This window comes from Pseudopodoces humilis, chromosome 32 (genome assembly GCF_049639895.1).
Source record: "Pseudopodoces humilis isolate 2021_Gansu_Grassland_sample_001 chromosome 32, ASM4963989v1, whole genome shotgun sequence".
Taxonomy (NCBI): domain Eukaryota; kingdom Metazoa; phylum Chordata; class Aves; order Passeriformes; family Paridae; genus Pseudopodoces; species Pseudopodoces humilis.
Window position 1 is genome coordinate 1,320,258 of NC_142231.1, and position 21,989 is coordinate 1,342,246.

General features: G+C 52.6%; 1 protein-coding gene across 3 annotated transcripts in view; it reads right to left on the minus strand.

Moving 5' to 3' along the window:
- Positions 1–21,661, minus strand: part of R3HDM2 (R3H domain containing 2) — a 30,316-nt gene extending 8,655 nt beyond the window's left edge. Inside the window, exons 1-13 of one of the 3 annotated variants that reach the window (XM_088068780.1) lie at positions 20,384–21,661; positions 12,426–12,624; positions 11,612–11,653; positions 11,066–11,152; positions 10,714–10,840; positions 8,650–8,728; positions 7,949–8,008; positions 7,645–7,785; positions 6,824–6,932; positions 5,679–5,756; positions 4,752–4,783; positions 2,613–2,845; positions 110–279 (exon numbers count right to left, since the gene is read on the minus strand). In XM_088068780.1, the coding sequence (XP_087924906.1) occupies positions 110–279; positions 2,613–2,845; positions 4,752–4,783; positions 5,679–5,756; positions 6,824–6,932; positions 7,645–7,785; positions 7,949–8,008; positions 8,650–8,728; positions 10,714–10,840; positions 11,066–11,152; positions 11,612–11,653; positions 12,426–12,593 (1,326 nt within the window). In that variant the 5' untranslated portion in view covers positions 12,594–12,624; positions 20,384–21,661. Of the gene's footprint in view, positions 1–109; positions 280–2,612; positions 2,846–4,751; positions 4,784–5,678; positions 5,775–6,823; positions 6,933–7,644; positions 7,786–7,948; positions 8,009–8,649; positions 8,729–10,713; positions 10,841–11,065; positions 11,153–11,611; positions 11,654–12,425; positions 12,625–20,383 lie in introns of all 3 variants that reach the window. The other 2 variants (XM_088068779.1, XM_014260653.2) reach the window with 2 other exon arrangements.
- Positions 21,662–21,989: the final 328 nt, after the last annotated feature.

A 21,989-nucleotide genomic window follows, 5' to 3' on the forward strand; every position in this document is an offset into this window, starting at 1 on the left:
CCACAGAGGGACAGCGAGTGTGGGGACCCCCAAAGCCAAGCGTGAGCCCAGAGCACCCCGGGATTGTTCTGGCCCTGCCTCCCCGCTAGCTGTGCCCTGTGGGACTCACCTGGGACATCATGGGGCTGCTCATGGCCGGCTGCTGCTGGGATGGGGGGAGGCCGGGGGCTGCCGGGGGCGGCTGCGGGGGCGGCTGCGGGGCCGTGCAGGGCAGGAGGCCACGGCTGGGCTGCGAGGATGGGGACTGGCTGCAGGCCTCAGGGGCACCTAGCACCAAACCTGGAACAGAGACAGGCATGGAGGGCTGGGATCCAGGAGAAGAGGGGAGGGCAAGGGGGATTCCTGTCACCGCTGGAGCTTCCGTGGGGACAACAGGCACAGTTTGTCTCCGCTCACGGCAAAGCGAGGTGCTGACACTCCAGTGGGTTGTAGCTCCCTGGGTTGTAGCTCCCTCTTCTCCCTGGCCAGGTGCTCACACTGACCCTCCAAAGCTGATCCTGGGATCTTCTCCTCTGCCTCACACAAAGGAAGAGGAATCTGGCTGCCAACAGCAGCACCTGCCTGGTGGAGGCTCTTCACCAGGGATCCCAAAAACATCTGCGCCAGCTCAGGGCCATGAGAGTCTGTGGGAAGGAGCTGGAGAGCTGCTCCCAGCCCCACCTGGACACCAACACTGTCATGACCTGCCCAGAGCAGAGGGGAGTGGGGGGATCCCATTCCACAGGCTCACAGAGCCCCTTTTCTGCCAGGAAAAGGCTGGGAGATGGCAGCCAATCCCTTCCCATGGCAGAAAAGGCTGGGAAGGAGCACGATCCACACTGCTGGCACCCAGCTGGGAAGTGTCTCCTCAGTATTCCGGTCTTACTTCCAGAAATAAAAGGGTTGTGCAACTATTGCTCAATGCCCAGTAGCTGCTGTTTAACCAATTCTGCCTCTGATCTCCCACATTTCCACAGCTGATCTCCAGGGATTCTGCTGAGGAGCTCTGACAGCAGCTACACACTGCAAAGGAGGGAATATTCCACTGCCAGCTGCTGGATGGGAAAAGAGCCCCTGAGTCCTAAGCACTTCCACCCCCATGGAATAAACATGAGGATATGGAAGAAGGTGGGCTTGGTGTTTTTTCCCCTCAAGTGATAATTCCTTTGCATTTTTTTTTTGTCTTTCTCCCAAGATGTTTCTAATCACTTGCCATTACATAAAGCCTGGAAAGCAACTGTTCTGATCCCAGGAGGGACCTGGAGGGAAAATTACAGGAAGAGCCAAAAAGCAGCTTCTCTCTCACTCTGCTCAGCACATGCTGGGACAGATCTTCAAGTGCTCCCAGCACTCCATGAATCAATCCTGGAGGTGGCTGCAACTCCCAGAGTGAGCACAGGGCTGGGGATGGGAACAGGATCCCAGGAGGCACCGTGGGCACCTCTAAACTGGGAGATGAAGGTGTGGTTTCAAAGGCAGGCTGGCAGCTGGAATCCAGCCCTGAAAGGCTTCTTGTTCCTGCCTACAGACACCAATGTGCCTTTCCTGCCCACAAAAGTGACGGTTCCCAAGGGTTTGGGACTGACCAGTGGGAAAACACCAGGTTCTGCCCACTGATACCACACAGCTACCCCACAGCTCCTCAGCTGCGATTAAATGGGAGCAAAACCTGGGCTGCCTCCTCCACAAACACCTTTTGGGTGTATCAGCCAAGGTTGAAAAGAAAGGATTCTGCTCCTCCCTGACTGAGGGGAGGATGTGCCCACCCAGCACACACATCCCTTGGGAAGCTGCTGCCAGAACAGGATCCCTGTGACACCCCAGGGGAACGTCCCGTGCTTTGTGGTACCTGGATGGACAAGGAGGGACTGAGCTGAAGCAGCAGAGACATTAAGGATCCCAATTCCCTTTGGCTTCAGCCAAATTCCCCTTGGCTGCCAGCAGCTCTGGAGCTCAAGCCTGCTGTTTACTCCCAGCACTTCAGTGAATCACTGAGAGAACATCACAGGCAGATCCCAATTAGAGAGTCCTTGACAAGGTAACTGCATGTCTGATGAGACTAATGGGTGACACTTTTCCTGGCCCTCCTCCTTGGAAAGCAAGACAATGCCAGGAGGTTCATCCTGAGGATCCTCAGGGTGGGGAGAGATTTTGGGAGCAGAAGGGAATGGCAACGCAACTTGAGAAGAGAGAAAACAACGCAAACTGGGAGTTTGAGCTGCAGGGGCTGGGAGCAAACTCTGGCCTCAGGTAACTCTGCTGAAGGGATGGGAGAGGTGATGGTGAGTTCTGAAGAAGTGGGTGATGAACCAGGTGACACAACCAGATGGCACATCCACGCCAGGGTACCAAAATTCTGGTGCCACCCATGTCCTGTTTTAACCAGAGCAACACAAGCCCCATCTCCCCAACCCAAAACCATCTGCCAGGTGTCCTTTGGCAGGGAAAGAGCTCCAAGTTCCTCAGCCCCAAAACTCTCTGCCAGGTGTCCTTTGGCAGGGAAAGAGCTCCAAGTTCCTCAGCCCCAAAACTCTCTGCCAGGTGTCCTTTGGCAGGGAAAGAGCTCCAAGTTCCTCAGCCCCAAATCTCCCATTCAGGTGTCCTTTGGCACCTGCCTGGAAGCAGCACGGTACCTGCCCGTGACGTCCTGCTGGCTGTGCTGCCCTTGCTGCTGCCGACGCTGTCCCCCCGGGTCAGGATGGAGATGCCACTGAAGCTGCTGGCTTTGGTGACAGGTGGCCGCAGGTTGCGGATGGAGCCGTCCGAGTCCGTGCTGCTCCAGGGCCGCGGCTCCAGGGATTTGATCTCGCTCTCGGTGCTGCTCTGGCGGCTGCCCGAGGCCCGGCTCAGCCCGTCCCGGTTGCCCCTGCAGTGAGCAGAGGAGTCAAACTGGGCTCTGGTGAAGGGACAGTGGCAGAGCTGCTGGTGCTGCACCCAGGGCAGGGTGCTGGGGATAGTCAGCATCTGGGTTTGGGACCTTTTTGGGGGGTGTGGGGAGAGTCTGACAGCAAAAATCTCGCCAAGGCACAGCTTTTTGTGCTGACCCAGCCACTGTGGTGACAGCCAGCTCCTGGCCCCTTCCTCAGCCTGGGAGAGACCCCAGCAGGGTCAGAAAAAGGTCCTGTGCTGAAGATCTCCCTGTCTCTGAACAGGGAGCTTTTAAAGGCCTGGAGACAAGGCTGATGGAGATCTTGGAGACCATGTCCCACTCCAACCCTGCTGAGGATTTCTGCCCAGCTGGGCCTGGTCACCCAAAGTTGTGGCTGTCCCATCCCTGGAAGCATCCAAGGCCAGGTCAGACAGGGCTTGGAGCAATCTGGGATAGGGGAAGGTGTCTCTGGCCAAGGCAGGGAGGTGGAAAGGGATGAGTTTTAAAGTCCCTTGCAATCCAAACCATCCCAGGATTTCGGAATATTGCTGCTCCCAGAGCTGTGCCTCCCTTAGCCTAGGCCAGCTCTGGCCACAGCAGGACTTTATGGGATATCAGCACATCACCCCAAGCAGTGAGCCTGGTTTATCAGCCCAGTTAAGGGCAGAGGGCTGGGAACGGGTTCCTGGGCTTTCCCTGGGGAGGGATGGTGAGAAAGAGCTGCTGAGCTGGCTCAGAAAAAAGAAGCTTGGAAGGAACTCCTGAGGTGATGTCCTGGGCTGCTGGCAGCATGTGGGGGCCAAAAATGCATCTCTTGGAAAAGCAGCACAATGGTTACATCCCTAGAGAGCTCAAAATCCTCCTGAGGCCCTCTCCCCTCTCTCACCCATTGGAACCCCAGAGCAGATTATCCGAGCTCCTCAGGGCCTGGGCACCACAGGCAGGGAAGCTCTTGGCATAGCCCTGGCTGCAGCTCAGCTCCCAAAGCTGCAGCAGCAACGGGGTTTGTGCTCCATTCTGGGGGAGTTCTTCTCCAACCCCACAGATATGAGAACTGTCCTTGCTGTCCTGAAGAGCCCTGACACAGGCAGACCCCAGGACACAGCCCCTGTGACGGTGCTGAGGACACTGCATTTTCCAGGACAGCCTGGTGAGGCAGGTGACAGCCCAAGGAGAGGGACAAAGCTGCTCCTGCCTGGCTCAGATCCTCCTGTCCTGTCCCACACAGAGCTGCCCCATCTCCAGAGCTTTGGCTGGGAGAGCAGAGCACAGCAGGGATGAGGTTTTGTCCCTTTTCATCCCATTCTTTGTCCCCACACCTCAGCAGCCGGGGCTGTGCCCGGTGACTCATCAGCCTCACTCCAGCCCTTTCATCCATGGGAAAACTGCTTAACAAGAAAATGCTGCTCAAACATGTTCCCAGTGCCCTCAGCAGCTCCTGTGGCTGAGATGGAGCCTGAGACACTTCAGTGTCACCATTAAGCCATCCAACCTTGATAATCAGGGATTAGGGACAACCCTGCCTGATCCTAATGCTATTCTGGCACTGTAAGGGCAGGGATTTCCTATCCTTCTGGGGAACAAGAGGTGGAATGGTTTGAAAACTGCTGGAATTCCTCTCTGCCATTCCCACCCTCTTTTTTAATTGATGAATCAGCCAAAAAAGGACTTGAAATTGATGTTGCAAAGAAAACACCTTCAGTAACTCCAGGAGCAGCTGTGCACAGGGGGATTCAGCAGGACGTGGCACAAAATAAATCACACAGAGATCTCTACAAATCTGCCTCTGTCTGTGAGAGCTACAAGCAAAGCATTCTGTGGAGAGTCAGATGAGGAAAAAGAACCATTTTAGAGTCATGCAGGGCTTTGGAGACACCTCCAGGGGCTGCAGGGCAGCACTCACCTGCTGTCCGTGAGGTATCCGTTCTGGCCAGACTGGAAAGAAAAGGGAGACTTAGTAACTCTGAAAGAACAAATCCAGGTGATTCCAAAGGGTGGGGCTGGGACACAGAGTGTGTTGAGGTGTGGTGTTGAGCCTCCTGCACACCAGCTCCCTGTGGATCTCCATCCAAGCCCTTTTCTGATCCCTGTGACCCTGAGATCTCTCAAATCTGAGTCCTCAGCTCCCTCCTCCACTGAGGCAGCTTTGATGGCATCTTTGTCCATGTGACAGTCAAGGCCAGGCATACAAAGGGGTTTTATGTCCTAAATGCAGCATGGGATTCCAGCTGGGAGTGCCTCTGGAGCAGCCTCTGAGCCAGATGTGAATGTGGGACACTGCTCCAAGCACAGAGCAGGGATTTCAGGAAGCCATAACCAAGCTGGACACTTCATGAGACAGACAATAAACACCCTGCCAATTCCTGGGAATGCCCAAATTCCTCCTAGGAAGGCCTAAATTCCTCCTGGAAAGGCAGAGCCCTGCACTGCTGGGTCAGGAGGTGGAAGCTGCAACACTGGAAGGAAACTGGGAAATGCAGCTGCTGCTCCCTTTGGGACAGGAAATGGTTTTCTGATCACCCCAAAAATGCCACTGCATAAACTTAGAATAGTCTGGGTAACAAGGAACAGGACTGCATCCATTCCTCCCTAAATTTTAGGGAAGGAGCAGATTGGAGGCTGCAGGTGTGGCTCCTCCACCCCAGTATCTCAGACATCTTTGCTGGGAGCTGGAATTCATCCAGCTGGAATTCATCCAATGGCACATCACCAAAATTCTGGGAAATTGGTAGAAAAGGCAACGACAATATCTGACCTCTTGGCTTATTCAAGGCCACCTTCTGCCCCAAAGCTCCAGGAGGATCCTGGCAGGTGAGTGATCCAAACTTACCTCTCGTGCAAATATCCGCTCCCTGACCCGCTGATATTCCTCCTCTCGCTCTTCTATGGATTTGCTCCTTCTCCCATCCTGCAAGGGGAGTCTGATCTGAAGGGACAAACACAGCTCAGGGGTCAGCAGTTGCCAGCGGGAGCAGTCAGCTGCTGGGAATTTTGGGTAGGATGTGCTTTATGTGGTGTCTGGATGCAGTGATCCAACCTCTGCCTTTGGACCTACCTTTGGGACATCTGAGTCCAGGGACGAACCTCCCAGAGGTGCCAGGATGTTCATCCCTGGACATTCCCAAGCACAACCAGCCTGCCTGAGCTGATCAGGAATATCACCAGCAGTCTGGTCCCAGGGGGAAGAGCTAAAGGTCACCCTTTGGAGCATGTGCTGATGCTCCTGCTCCCACGTGGATTCCGTGCTGCGAGCGCAGCCGCACCCCTGAGCGCCACACAGGGAAACCAAAAACTGGCACTGACTGCAATGACCAGCTTCTCACCCCGACTGGAATTCAGGAACAGGTCCCACAGCACAGAGCTGGGGTGATGTGACTCGGGGCTCAGATGGGAACAAATTCCCCCCTGTGAGGGTGGGCAGGCCCTGGCACAGGCTGCTCAGAGAAACAGTGGCTGCCCCAGCCCTGGCAGTGTCCAAGGCCAGGCTGGAGGGGACTTGGAGCAACCTGGGATAGTGGAAGGTGTCCCTGCCCATGGCAGAAGGGTGGAAATGGATGAGCTTTAAGGTCTTTTCCAACCCAAATCATTCCATGTTTCTATGAAGATGGGAGCTACAAGACCCCGAGATCCCTGGGAAAGGGCATGACTTGCTGCAAGCCCCAGGAAAAAAGAAGGGAAAGCAACACTCAGCTGAGGGATATTCCCAAAGAAACCTTGGAAAAAGCCTCCACGTTAAAACCTGGCCTAGCCCCCAGCTGATTTCAGGATATGGACACATACACCCATAGAACCCATACAAATTCTTCATCCATTTCCATAATATTTAGAAAAGTTTTCATGAAATTCAGATGCTGCTGCTTGGGTGGGGTGGGAGCTCCTATTAAGTGTTACCTCAGGAAATACAAGAGAATTTTAGAGCTGTTCTTGTCTTGTGACCAGTCACATCTTCCCAAAGGCCCCACTGCCACCCCTCACCTGGTTATCGTCCCGATCCATGCTGGTGTCATCCCGTTTTAGGATAAACCTCTGCGGGAACTCTGCGTTCTTCTCATCCTTGATGTGCTCAGAGAACCTCTGCTCAGGGCTGCAAGAAAACCAGCCCTTGTTAGGAGGGAAAAAACAGGCCCAGAACACGCCAGGATATTTGTCGTGTGAAATTTCAGCTCTGGCTAAAAGCAACAAGAGCTCCTGTCCCTTCTCCAGGAACTATGGAGAGGCAGCAAGGGCTGGAAGGAAAAGGTTCCTCCCTGTTCCTTCATTCCATGTTCCTGATATTTCTAGAGAGGGATCTCCCCCTTCTTATGAGGCAAAAAATAAAATGTGGTGTGGAACCCATCCTGCTACAGAGCATTCCTGGGCTGTGGGGAAGGGAAAAAGGGGAAGGGAAACAGAGAACGTTCAGGGAAGGGAAGTTTAGGGAAGGGAAGTTCAGGGAAGGAAAGGGAAGTTCAGGGAAGGGAAGGGAAGTTCAGGGAAGGAAAGGGAAGTTCAGGGAAGGAAAGGGAAGTTCAGGGAAGGGAAGGGAAGTTCAGGGAAGGAAAGGGAAGTTCAGGGAAGGAAAGGGAAGTTCAGGGAAGGAAAGGGAAGTGAAGCTCAAGGAAGGAAAAGGAACTTCAGGGAAGGAAAGGAAAGTTCAGGGAAGGAAAGGGAAGTCCAGGGAAGGGAAGTTCAGGGAAGGGAAGTTCAGGGAAGGGAAGTTCAGGGAAGGGAAGTTCAGGGAAGGGAAGGGAAGTTCAGGGAAGGGAAGGGAAGTTCAGGGAAGGGAAGGGAAGTTCAGGGAAGGGAAGGGAACTCACATTCGTGTGTTACTGGTCTTGTTGATGATCACAGCCTTCCCAGTCTGATCCACGTTGTGATCCATCCCGAAATAGGCCGCGACCCGGTGGAGCAGCATCCGGTGGTACGAGGTCATCTGGGGGAACTTCTTGAACTGATTGCTGGCAAGAGGGACACAGGGTTGGAGCTCCAAGCAGTCAGTCACATCAGGATGTACAAGAGAACAGCCTCCTCACCAGCGTGTCCCTTCTCCCCTGGGAGCCCAAATTCCTAAACTCTCCACACAAATCTCTTTTGCTCGACACAAACTCGATGATCACTTACTTGTTATCGCTAATGAACTCCAGAATCTCCTGTTCCAACTTGAGCAGCATCATTCTGTCCCTGTCAGGAAAAAAGAAAGAAAAAGGTCACTTTAGGGACAGTGGAACAGCCTTTCCTGCTCCCAGCTCTCCTGCAGCAGAAAAAGCCACAGGAGCAGGTGACACCTGATTTCAGGTGTTAACAGAATGGGCTAAAAACTCCCTGCTTTTCAAATATACTAAACTGAACACCAGATTTTTTCCACTTTAAGGTTGTTTTGCTAACAGTGCTTGGCTCTGGAAAGCCTGAATCCCTGCTCTGCTGGAAGCTCCACTGCTGGAGACTCCAATTTTGCTATTCCTTTGCCAGCCAGTCCCTCAATCCCACTGATTATTCCTGCAGCAGCTCCTTCACAGGCTGACACTTGACAACCATTTATAGAAAAGGGTTTAAAGCAATCAGAATTATTTCTTTGCATTCAAACAGATTATTTGTCCTTCTCTCTCTCCATCACAGACAATTCCATGTTTGGAATGAAACAGGATATGAAATTACAGTCGTACTTTTAGTTTCTACATTGTCCCAGCTCTGGTAACTCTTGGAATTCCAAAGAGGAAAAACCAAGAACACTTGCAGGTACTGTAACCCCCTAGGATACAGGAATACCCACAGACAGGGACACACAGACCCCTCAGGGAGTTGTTTTACTGACCAGGACCTACCGTGGGTTTTTTTTCAGTGTATTTACTAAAAATTCATGCAAATCTATTCCAGTGGAGTCTGTATATTCCTGGCTGGAATCTGAAAAAAACAACAATGGCAGCAGAACAAATTAACAAACCACTGAGACAGCACAGGGGGAAGGGAGGAGAAGGAGGAGAAGGAGGAGAAGGAGGAGAAGGAGGAGAAGGAGGAGAAGGAGGAGAAGGAGGAGAAGGAGGAGAAGGAGGAGAAGGAGGAGAAGGAGGAGAAGGAGGAGAAGGAGGAGAAGGAGGAGAAGGAGGAGAAGGAGGAGAAGGAGGAGAAGGAGGAGAAGGAGGAGAAGGAGGAGAAGGAGGAGAAGGAGGAGAAGGAGGAGAAGGAGGAGAAGGAGGAGAAGGAGGAGAAGGAGGAGAAGGAGGAGAAGGAGGAGAAGGAGGAGAAGGAGGAGAAGGAGGAGAAGGAGGAGAAGGAGGAGAAGGAGGAGAAGGAGGAGAAGGAGGAGAAGGAGGAGAAGGAGGAGAAGGAGGAGAAGGAGGAGAAGGAGGAGAAGGAGGAGAAGGAGGAGAAGGAGGAGAAGAGAAGGAGGAGAAGGAGGAGAAGGAGGAGAAGGAGGAGAAGGAGGAGAAGGAGGAGAAGGAGGAGAAGGAGGAGAAGGAGGAGAAGGAGGAGAAGGAGGAGAAGGAGGAGAAGGAGGAGAAGGAGGAGAAGGAGGAGAAGGAGGAGAAGGAGGAGAAGGAGGAGAAGGAGGAGAAGGAGGAGAAGGAGGAGAAGGAGGAGAAGGAGGAGAAGGAGGAGAAGGAGGAGAAGGAGGAGAAGGAGGAGAAGGAGGAGAAGGAGGAGAAGGAGGAGAAGGAGGAGAAGGAGGAGAAGGAGGAGAAGGAGGAGAAGGAGGAGAAGGAGGAGAAGGAGGAGAAGGAGGAGAAGGAGGAGAAGGGTTGTGTCTCTGTGTGCCTGAGGATGATGTTCCCACATTTCCCAGTCTAACCCAGGGATTAAGGCCCCTTTTCCCAGGACAGCAGGACCAGCACACAAGGCACTCCAAGACCCTGTTAGGAAGATGTCACAGAGAGGGAGATGGGCTGGGTTTGTGGAAGGACACCTTGGTCCCAAAACCACCCCTGGCACCACACTCCGGACACTCCTTGCTGTCACAGCACGTCCTTGCAGGTGTATATTCCACACTTTGGTCCAAGCAATTTCTGCCTTACAATCCTTCAGTCATGCAGGCTCTGGGATTCCCTGCTGGCCTGTGTTTCCCCTCTTCCCACACCCTTTTGAATTTAAAAATAATTGCAGAATAAACCAGTGAAACCAAATCAGCACCAGTGCCGAGCTTCCCTACAGAGATTTTGGTGGAATTTATTCCCCAGATCCAATGTGTCTCTTTTAGCCATTTTTATGGCTTTAAAAAGTCTGTTTGGAATGTGTCAGCCTGGAGAACCCCTCCCTTTCTCCATGCTCTGATCTGGAAGGATGTGGATCCATCCCTGGCAGTGCCCAAGGCCAGGCTGGACAGGGCTTGGAGCAACCTGAGCTAGTGGAAGGTGTCCCTGCCCAGGCAGGGGGTGGGATGGGATGAGTGTGGGTCAACCTGAAGAAGAGAAGAATCAAGGGAGACCCTGGTGCCCCCTCCAGTGCCTAATGGAGCTCCAGGAGAGCTGGAGAGGGACTTGGGACAAGGGATGGAGGGACAGGACACAGGGAACAGCTCCCTACTGCCACAGGGCAGGGCTGGATGGGAGATTGGGAAGGAATTCCTCCCTGTGAGGGTGGGGAGGCCCTGGCACAGGGTGCCCAGAGAAGCTGTGGCTGCCCCTGGATCCCTGGAAGTGCCCAAGGCCAGGCTGGAGGGGGCTTGGAGCATCCTGGGATTGTAGAAGGTGTCCCTGCCCATGGCAGGGGTGGACTGGATGAGCTTCAAGCTCACTTCCCACCCAAACCATTCCAGGATTCCCTGATGTTGTCAACCCCACAGTCCTGCAGAGCAGCAGAGACAACCAAGCACCTGTCCAACACCTGCCCCACTTCCAGAGAATTCCCAGAGCAGGTGAGCAGCACCTGCCCAGTTTAAACCAGCACCTGACCTCGAGAGAGCATCTTCCTTGGTGTTTTTTCCTTATTCTTGTCTTTTTCTTCTTTCTCCACCCCATCTTTGGTGGATTTCTCCTCTTCCTTGTCAGAGGGGCAGCTCACGTGCAGCTGGATGATGTCCTGGGGTGAAACAAAAGAGGATGGAGTCCCTCAGACATCCCCTGAGCCAAAGCCATGGCTGGAGATGCCGGTGGCTGAGAAAAGCACCACGGGAAGGTCTCAGCCAGCTCTTGTGGGAATTTCTTGGCTCCCCAAGGCACAGGAGAGAAAGACATGGATCATTTCTAGCGAAACATGGATTTCCTGGGCTTCCACACTCCTAAATTTGTCTCATTCTGGGCTTACCTGAGACTCCAGCAGCCCATCCACGAAGGGGCCCGAGGATTCCTCACACACAGCCAAACTCCTGACCAGTTTAAGCTTTGAGTTAGACTGGAAAAGGTAAAAAAAAGGGAGTGGTTACAACACCTCAGCCAAAACTCACTGAAAAAGCTCAAAAAACTCACTTGAATTCCTGCAGCTGCACTCCCAAGGCACTTGTGCAGCCATTCCCAATTAAACTGTTCAAAAAGAGGGATATTCTCCTCAATGTACAGAGATATGCAATGACTTGGAATCCCTGAACAATGACTTATTTTATTCCTTCAGCCTTTGAATCAAATTTTAGAAGGGAAATTCCCTGCCCTCCCTGACTTCCAGAGAAAGCAGTTCCAGCCTTTATCCTGTTAGAAAGGAGCGCTGGAGCTCCAGCATGTGGAAATCCCTGTCCTGAACCATCATCTGCTGCATGTGGCTTCCAGAGACAGGAAAGGCTCGGGGGCAGCATCCTAAGGCTGGGATCAGGATTCAGAACATCTGGATGGGAAATTGGGATGGCAGCAGAGCTCCTACCTTGGCTCTTTTCCTGGCGTGTCCGTGACCCGACGTTCGCTTCTGTGGAGAGAGAAAAGGGAAGGCAAAAAGCTTAACCTGGAAGTTTTCTGCCATTCCTGGGACACAAAAGGGGATCATGACAGAACTCTCCCTGTCTGGGGAGCCACCAAACTCAGAAATCTCCCCCACTCCATTCCAAAGTGCCCAGCCAGGCTCTCCCTGCACAGCTCCGGGTCTGCCCGTGCAGCTGTGAGCACATCTGGCAGATGTGCCAGCCCACAGCTGGAATGGCAGCAGCATCCAGCAGGCAGCTGAGAGTGGGAACTGCATCAAGCTCCACCAGGAGCCACAAGCACAGGTGGCAGGAGAGCAGAGCAGCAGGAATGAGTCCCAGCACCTGCAAACGATGCTTGCACAGAGGTTTTCTTCATTTATTGAAATGAAATCCCAAAACATTCCCGTCCTATTTTTAACTGAAGCGAAGCAATAGTCAAGCAGCATTCCTGAAACCAAGCTCTCCCTGGATGCCTTCACTTGACATGAAGTCATTAACTCATCCTTAGATCAAAGAAAGGAGTAAGAGGGAGGTGACAGCCCTGGCACCAGAACCTGGGGATGGAGCACGAGTGTCCCCCAGGGAATATTTCAGTTATTCCACTCCCAGGCTCAGGGAATATTTCAATCACTCTGGCCAGGACAGATCTGGCTGAAGAGGCAGGGAACAGCCTGCACAGCGTGGTGTCCCTGTGGAAAAGGGGGCACAAGCTCTGGATCCTTTGGGAAGGGATGGGAACCAGCAGGCGAGGGCCCAGCTCTCCCTGCCCACACTCACCTGAGATTCCTGGCGCACACTGACCTCCTCCCCCCCATCCTTCTCCACTTCCTCCTTGCTTGGTGACCTGGATACATATTTGGTTTTGTTCACAGATTCCTCAACCACCTTTTTTTCCGATTCCTTCATAATTTCCAGGGACTCCTGTGCCGTGTTGCTGTTGGACATCTTCAGAGCCCTCCGACTCAGCGACGGGCACCTGCAGGACAAGGGACACCACAGCTCAGGGGGTGCACAGAGCTTCTCTCTGGACACAAATTCTTGCACACGCAGGTTGGAACTTCCTTGGAACCCACCTCATGCACAGATCCCAAACCAAGCACTCACATCAAGCCCAGCCACTCAAGCCCTGGGTGCAGCCCCAGTTTGAGCCCACCTGGCAGGAGCTCCGTGGCTCTCACCAGGATTTTGGAGCCACCAGGGCTGGACAAGGTCCCTGAGGTAGAACAGAGGTCCTGAGGCACGTGAGTGATGGAGAGAGAAAAGACTGAGGGCAGCTCTAAACTGGCAAATATCACACAGGTGAAATAAATTCCAACAGCCAGAGCTGTGCTCTGCCCCAGGGCAAACCACCACCAAAAATCTGCATTTCCCCAAATCCCAGCCCAGTTCTTTTTGTAATCAGTCAAATCTTCAGTGAGAAAATAGCCTTGTACTAAAAACATGCTCTGAGAGATAAGGTAACTCTAATATCTCCTTCTGATCAGATACTTCATGACAAGTGGGACTCAAATTACACATTAAGACAAAAATTCCTGATAAAGTTGCATTTAATTGCTTCTCTTTGATTAGCAAGAAATAGGCAGCCCATGGAGCCCCTGGAAGCACCTCTGGATTAGAGTGGAGCCTGGACAGCGCAGTGCCTGTGATTTGCTGTGCTGAGTACCTCAGCCAGGGCCTGCTCATCAAATTAAGTATTAATTCCAAACTGATTCCCTTGAATGAAAACACCAGCCCTGCCCCTACAGCTCATCAGGAACTGGAGTGCCAGGAATGGCTTCCCACTGCCAGAGAGGGCAGGATAGGTGGGATATTGGGAAGGAATTCCTCCCTGTGAGGAAGCTGTGGCTCCCTGGATCCCTGGAAGTGTCCCAGGCCAGGCTGGACAGGGCTTGGAGAACCCTGGGCTATTGGAAGGTGTCCCTGCCCATGGCAGGGGTGGAACTGGATGAGCTTTAAGGTCCCTCCCAACCCAAACCATTCCATGATTTTATGATTCCAGTTGCTCAGAGCAGGTCTCAGAGTCTGAGCAAGGACTAAACCAGCTCCACGTGGTTGTGGAGGGATGTGGTACCAGGAAATGCCTTTGGAGAGACAAATTTTCAAAAAGGGGAGCCTAAATCAGAGCGAGGCTCAAACAAAACACCTCGTACCAGAAAACACATGTTCAACATCTCATTTTCTATTCCTTTGGCAGAATGTGGCTGAAACAGAGTCAAAATTTGTGGAGATTTATTGACTCCTGACTCTGCACAGAAACAGCTTATAATCCTGGACTATTCCCCTTTAATTTGTGGAGCTGCTGAACACAAAATGTGTATTTGAAATTTATGAAGTTACTGGAATCGGTTCCAGACACAGAAAGCAGGAGAATGCAGTGAACTGCCTCCATTCCATGGATTCTTACGGGGGATTTAACGAATTTGTTAAGACATGGAGGGCAGGTGCCAGGGGTGGCTGGAAAATGCCAGATCCAGTGGGACAATGGCACAGGACTGACACAGGGAGGCAGCTTGGCCACCTCAGCTTCCTGTATTCCATCACCACCTGCTCAAGGCTGGCCATGAGTGAGGCTGCTGCCAGTCCAGAGCCACAAATGGGACAACCAGGAAAGGGAAAAGCTACTGAACTCAAGGCTAAGCAGCACCTTGAGTGGGTGGGAAATATCCCAGAAAATTCATGGGAAAAAGCATCCATCCTCCAGCTGCAGGGGGCTGTCCTCACCCCAGTGGGCTGAGATCCAGCAGTGCTGTTCCCAGGGATGCTGCACAGGGTGACGAGCCCCACACGAGGGAATCCCACGCTGCTCCAGGATTTAGGTCAGGAAGGGAAAAGGGAACACTGTGCCTGATGCGCCTCATTCGTGGGAGGATTGTGCAGGGTGTGAAGGTGGTAAACTCTGCCTCCCCTCACCCCAAAACACTCCACACTGTAGGAAACTGCTCCAACCTCATGCCCAAGCTGGGGGCTTAAACATTCCAAGAGGATCTGGAGCAGATTTGGGGAAGGGAGGGAGGAGGCAGCACCGGAACTGCACACATGACACTCAAATAAAGGAGCAGGTTTTGTACAGCTTTGCACCACCCACCCTCCAACAAGCTTTTCCCCCCCAAGCCAAACACCTCAGCCAAATTTAAGAAGGATAACAGGATCTTTTCCCGACATGCTGCCATGTAACTTCAGCATCACACGGGGAATATGATCAGATTTCCCAGAAAAGACAACTCAGAGCACCACAGAACTGACATTTATCAGCTGCCCCCTCCTGTTACAGCTTCCTTCCCCACCAGGCAGCCTCCAGGACATTTCCCTGCACGGAGAATCCGGGGAAGATCTGTGCACTGCTGCTTTCCAGAGGAGGATTCCTTGCGGGATGAATGAATCAGCCCCGCTCCCTCGGGCAGCCGTGGGATGCAGCGAGGGGGTGGCAGACACGAGTGACGGTGACAGACGGGACTTGTGGAGAGTGTGGAAGTTCAGAGGACTCAGGGGCGGGTGGGACTGAGCTGGGCCTCGGGAGAGAGAAAGAATTACACCAAATCTGTGTCAGGAAAGAGGATAGAGCAAAGGTGGGAGAAGGTGGAAGGGAGGAGGTGGGGGAGGTGTTGCTGTTTTGGTTTGGGGATGGGGATTGGCAAAGCAACTGGGCCAGTGACAGCAGTGACTGGGCATACTGGGAATGCTGGCCAAGGGCCAGGGAGTCGGGACACATTTAAATCCTCCTCCTCACTCCAGAAAGGAACATGGAATTCCACCTCTGCTGCCTTCTTGCCACCCGCAGTTTGCAGCTGCTGAGCCCCGGGAATGCAGCAGCAGCTCCTGGTTGGGCAGGGAATAAAAGCAAGAAAGTTCTGCATTTCCAGTTCAGATGGATCTGGCAGCAGATCTGGAAAAGGCAGGAAGCTCCTGCTAAATAAACTCTCTTCCTGGCCTTGTTTCTCAGGGAACAGACCTGCTCCTGAGCTAAATGAGGGTGCAAAGGAGACATATGGCTGCTGGGTGCAGCTGCCCACACACGACTCCGGTGCTGCAGCGGGATGGAGGGATGTGAGGTGGGCATGGAGGGATGTGAGGTGGGCATGGAGGGATGTGAGGTGGGCATGGAGGGATGTGAGGTGGGCATGGAGGGATGTGAGGTGGGCATGGAGGGATGTGAGGTGGGCATGGAGGGATGTGAGGTGCCTCAGCCTCTCCCTCTCAGGTTTCAGGGCTAAGGAAACAGGAGGTGAAGGAGGGCATTGTCCTGCTCTGGGACAGCCTCACCTCCAGTCCTGTGGGGGCAGTTTTGGGTGCCACAGTATAAGAGGATCTAAAGCTATGGGGGGCATCCAAAAGAAGGACATGGAGATAGAGAAGGATCTGGAAGGAGCAGCTGTGGACACTTGGATTGTTCATCCCAACCTGCAGCTTCCTCATGAGCACCAGTCTCTGTTCTCTGGCGACCCAGGACTCGAGGGAATGGCTAGAGCTGTGTCAGGGGAGGTTTAGGTTGGATATCAGGAAAATGTTTTCCTCCAGAGGGCGGTGGGGCACTGACCAGGCTCCCCAGGGAATGGGCACAGCCCCAAAGCTGCCAGAGCTCCAGGAATGTTCGGGCAACACTCTCAGGAGCAGAGTGGGATTGCTGGGATATCTTGTGCAGGGTTGGGAGTTGGACTCAGTGATCCTTGGGGCGCCTTGCAAATGAGGACATTCCGGGATTCCAGGTGGGCTTCACCTTCCCAGCACCTGCCCAAGCCATGGCCACAGGAACCAGTGCCAGTGCTTCAGCATTCCCACCTGGCTTCCAAGACAAGGCTCCTGCCTCCCTTCCCTCCATTTCCCTTCGTTATTAACCAGCTCTGCTTTGGCTGTCCCAGACTGGCTCCATGGGCCATTCAACAGGGCCGTGTCCCTGGCAGAGCTGCCACACAAGCGCCTTTATGAGCCCTCCCAGCCCAAATCATGCCACGATTCCCCCAGCGTCCCCCTCTGCCCTGTCTGGGGGCAGCAGCACCCAGCACCCATCACCGCCCTCCCGCTGGGTACCGGTGATGCTCTGGCGAGCAATTCGCTCATTGGCGGCCCGGCAGCCAATGGGGAGCTGAGCTCCATGGCAACCGGGGCCTGTCGCCAGGAGCAACGGGCCGGGGGTGACTCAGGTCCCCCCTCCCCAGCGCGGCAGAGGCTGCGGAAAAGGCTCCGCACAGGGAAAAGTGGAGGCGGTGGGGTGGGGAGGGGGCTGCCGTTCCAGGCACGAAGCCCCTCGGGCTCTGCCGGGTCCTCTCCCTGCCCAGGGATTGTCCCAGTGGCTCCTCCTCATCCAGGGAAGAGCAGCTGGGACAATCCCGGCAGACAGGGGCAGCTGCTGGGTGCAACAAGAGGGATGGAAGGATGTGTTAATATGATAAAAGCTCCTGAAACAGCTCCATCCTGAGCTCCACTCAGGCAAAACATTGCTGCACCAGCACCCCAGGGAGAGTCTGCAGGCTCGGCCAGAACTCCGACAGGTAAAGCACCTTTGGAGCTCGCTCCCCTTCCCTCCTGCTCCCAGTCAGGTAACAGCTCCCACTGGGACAAGCACCTGGTTCAGTGAGAAACCCCAAAACCAGCAACACTCAAACTCCAAAGCCTCCTCTTCTGAATTCTCTCCCTATTCCTTATTATCAGCTGGAGAGGGATTGAATTCCTCCCTCCCTTCCAGCTCCTACAAAACTCAGCAAGATTCCCCACAGGAGGCCGGACGTCTCTGCCTGCACAGTGCCCGTGCTTAGTCATTGCTTTAAATCCTAATCTCCACCCCCACATGACATCAAATTCTGAAATTATGATGCAGATGGAAGGGTTCGACTCTAGGTGAAAAGGGGAGAAATAACCTTATATGAACAAGGAGACAGGAAATGCAGGTGAGTCAAAGGGAATTCTGGAGAATCAGGAGGTTTCCTTGTGAAAAACATCTCAAAGCACAACAACATTTCAGGGGGAATAAAATACTCTGACATTTTGTTACCTCCCTCCATCAAGGCAAGGACTAAACTCAGGAGAGCTGTCAACTTGTTCTCACTCTACTCCAGGAGTGTGACCAGGCCTACCAAAATAATTTGCATGTGATACCCAGGAATTGCATAAAGGTGGATAAAAGTTTTATAAACATTGATATTTCTTATTTTAGGAAGAAATTCCTCCCTGTGAGGGTGGGGAGGCCCTGGCACAGGGTGCCCAGAGAAGCTGTGGCTGCCCCTGGATCCCTGAAAGTGTTCAAGGCCAGGTCAGAGCAGCCTGGTTTAGTGGGTGGTGTCCCTCCATAGCAAGGAGGTGGAACAAGATGAACTTTAAGGACTCTTCCCACCCAAACCATTCCATGATTCCATATTCAGATCCTTTCTTTCACTTTCCTCCCCTTTTGAGCTTTCTCATGTCTCACCTGGGCACACCTGAGCCACAGCCCCAGCTGTTCTCCAGTGCTTCTGGTTATAAAAATCTCTTAAATACTCTGACCTGGGTGGGAAAACTTTGCTTAAATCTAATTTCCATGTGTGGAAAAGGAAACACAGAATTCCTGCTGCAGTTATCCTGTGCCACATCTCCCAGACACTGGCAGGTTAACACTGGGAGAAAGGAACCAACTGCACAAACACCCCAGGATTTAAAGTCCTAAGGAACATTTCCCTAAGGATAAGTGGGATTAAACCATTTTAATTCCAAGTTGTTCAAACCTGGAGCTCCCAGCATCAAGGGCCACTCTCAGCCCTGCTCTCCCCTCAGGTAGGAAAAGGGACATTAATGATTTGATGTTAGAAAGAAAGGAACCAGAGACCCTGCTGCTCTCTTTTCCTTTGATTTCTGGGAGCTGCTTTAGGCAACGACCTTCTCACCCCTCCTTTCCAAAATGTGGGGGAGGAAAAAACCCAAAACCAACACCAAAAGAACCCCAAAGCTGTTAAAAAGTGAATGATCACCAGTGGCACAGCCCTGGAGAACGAAGGGCTTCCTGGAGAGGGAAATGCTGCTCCCAATGCAGCACTGAAGGTTTGTGGACAGTTCCTGAGGGTTCCTGGGCAGAACTACAGGAGAGAGGAAAGAAATCCAGGCTGAGAATCCCCTGTCAGAGCTCCCTGCTCCATTTCACACCACTTCCCACTTCCTCATCACGAGCTATTCCTGTATTCATCCAAAGAGCAGGGAACTGCTCCAGTGACGTCAAAGCAGTTTCCCAGCAACAATTAATGAGGGCTGTCCACCACAGGGGTTTCCTGAAAAGCGAACAAGGAATTATCCACCTACTTTCCACAGTGTCAGGATGCAATAGGACAGCATTGAGCAGGGAATTCTGTTAACCCTTCCATGGTTCAGCGGAAATCCCTGGGACAGCTCCTGATTTTTTTAGAGAACCCCAAGTAGAATTCCTTCTATCTGAGCCCATCCGTAATGAGGCACCTGCACCAGAGGTACCAACCAGGAAAACATGGAAAACTCTTCTCCTGCTGGCACCTGCTCCTGTGCTGAGCCTGTGCCAGGCAGGAGTAGCAGCATTAAAAAAAATCTGAATGAGGGAACAAGGAATTCCCTCAGCTGACCTGGCTGGTAAAGCACATCCCCAAACTTTGTTTATCGGCCCCAAAGCACCCCAGCTCCCAGAAAACCTCCACAGGAGAAAGGCAAAAGGCAGGAATGTTTTCTGTATCCCTCCTCCTGCTGTCCAGCTGCTGCTCCTGCTTTTCCCCACGCTGGCAGAGGACACAGAGCCACTCATCACATTGGGTGTTCTCCAGGTGGGACCCAGAAATGGATTTTAACTTAGGAAAAAAAAAAAGGAGAAATAATGATTCGAAGAAAAAACTCAACTTTATTTCTTGGCAGCCAGCAGAAGTTGGAATTGAGTGTGGAGTCTGAGGAGCAGACAGAGTGATGCTGAGATCCCAAAGTATAACAACCACACCTCAATCCCAAAAAACCCCAGCTCCCAGTACTAAATCTGTAATGAAGAGAGCACAACTTCTTGGGTGTTAGGTAAAACTGGACGATGGATACGTGTGAGGAGGGGAAAAAGTCAATCCAACCTCCTGACTCCACTAAACCAAATTTAGCGAGGGGTTTAAATTAATATAAAATTTAAATTTAATTTTTTTTAAATTTAAATTAATTTAAAAATGGGGTTAATGTATCAAGCACTGTCCTACTGAACACCAAATTGCATAAGCCACCCCGAAAACGTCACATGGCACAGAGCCAACTGAGTAGCCAACATTCCCCATCAACTAGCCAGCTCCAAACAAGTAAATCCATTAAAATATAACCCAAGAGAAGAGCTGGGAAGGTTCTGCCTTTGCAAAAGAACGGGAAGTACCCAGGAGCAAACTGCAGACGCTTGGAGCACAAGGAGATTCCATGATGCTGTCAGGGGAACTCCTTAATGACATGGCAGAGCACAGGATGCCGACCGGGGATTCCCTCTCTCTCTGTAGGTGCATCCCCGGCAGCACAAAGAGAGGAAGAGGAGAGCTCATCTCACGCTCCCAAGTCCTGACTGGGATCCCAGAGCCACATATTCATTTAATTCAGCTCCATTTTAAATTAACCCCATCCAGCAGCAAAAATCCTGGCGCTTACCAACAGGAGAGGGACACTGCCAGGTCCCCATCCTTGAAATATTCACCCACATTTACGCCGCATTTTGCACCAGGGAGGGGAAAAGTCTGATCAATCTTTCTTTTCTCAAGCCCCAAATAATTAAAACCTCATTCTAAAAATAAACTCACCGTGGTGGTTCTGCACTCTGAGCACGTCAGCTGTTTCCCGATTTCAGCGGAGACTCCATGGCCGTGACCAGTTCAAGAGGAATTCTGCCAGGATAATCTTGCTCCTGGGAAGCCCCCGCCAGCTCTCCCGAATAAAAAATAAAAACCGCTCGCGATCTTTGCGGCTGCTCCGGCGAGCTCGGGGCTCTGACAAGCGGCTCGGCAGCGGAGCAGATCCCAGCTGTTCCCAGGGATGTCAGCACAGCTCTGCCAATAGCCACATCCACACCCCCCTCCTGCTCTCCTGCAAATCTTCAATGGAGCTGCCTCCGCGCAGCCCGAGACGCCGCTAAAGACGCAGCATCCGTCCCCTGCCAGCCCCGGAGCCACACGGGAAGGGACCTGGGGGTTCTCATGGATGGGGAGATGGATTTGAGCCAGCAGCGTGTCCTGCAGCCAGGAGGGGCAGCAGGTCCTGGGGGCAGCAGGTCCAGCATCACTGGACAGTGAGGGAGGGGATTGTCTCATTCTGCTCTGGGCTGGGGCAGCCTCACCTCCAGTCCTGGGGGCAGTTTGAGCACCACAATGTGAAAAAGGTCTGAAGATAATGGAGAGCCTTCAAAGGAGGGACACAGGAATGGGGAAAGGTCTGGAGGAGTTGCACAAGGAGCAGCTGAGGGCACTCGGCTTGTTCAGCTGGGGGAGACTGAGGGGAGATTCCTCAGGGGCTGCAGCTTCAATTTCTGCTCTCTGTGATCAGGGCAGGACCCCAGGGAATGGCTGGAGCTGTGTCAGGCCGGAGATCATGGAAAGGCTCTTCCCCCAGACGGTGCTGGAACTGCCCAGACTCCCCAGGGAATGGTCCTGGCCCTGAGGCTGCCACAGCTCCAAGAGCTTTTGGACAGCGCTGCCAGGGATGCACAGGGGTGTCTGTACAGAGCCACGAGCTGGGATCAATGATCCTTCAGGATCCCTTCCAACTCAGAATATCCCATGACTGCATAAAAAAAGGGATAGCAAATACCACCCAAGGCATCAGCAGCCTCCAGAAGGATTCACATGCATGGAAAACACCCAGCAAAACACCTCAAACCTGTCCAGGTAGGTCACAGCCAGCCTTGCTCCGCTCCTGTCACTGCTGCCAGAGCTTTTCTGAGGGGTTGCTTTGTTAATGGCTTCATTTCAATTCAGTTATTTATTTTTCTTGCTCATTTATTGATGATTAAATATGGAGAGACAGAAAACAAAAAATGCAAGCAGCCCCAGAGAAGTTTGAAACCTTTCACTTGTTTAAATTTTCCCCAGAAAGGGATTTTCCACCCCAGACCTGGCAATTGAAGTCTCCTCTCCACATCCCATGGATGGAAAATGGGAGAAAAAGGAATTTTGAAGGATAAGAAGACAAAAGTCACCTGCAATGCTATTGCAGTGTTGTCAAAGGTCTTGATCAATCCACGCCTTGGAATGCAAAGGCTCCAGGGATGTTGCACAAGATTTTCCCATCAGAAAATGCAAGGAAGTCAGATCCAAAGGATCCAAGTTCTTTTTATGTCTGCCACTTCAAGTTTTTTTCCTCTCAATTCTGCAAAGAACTTTTACAATGAAGGTACCTGGACAAGAAAACCAA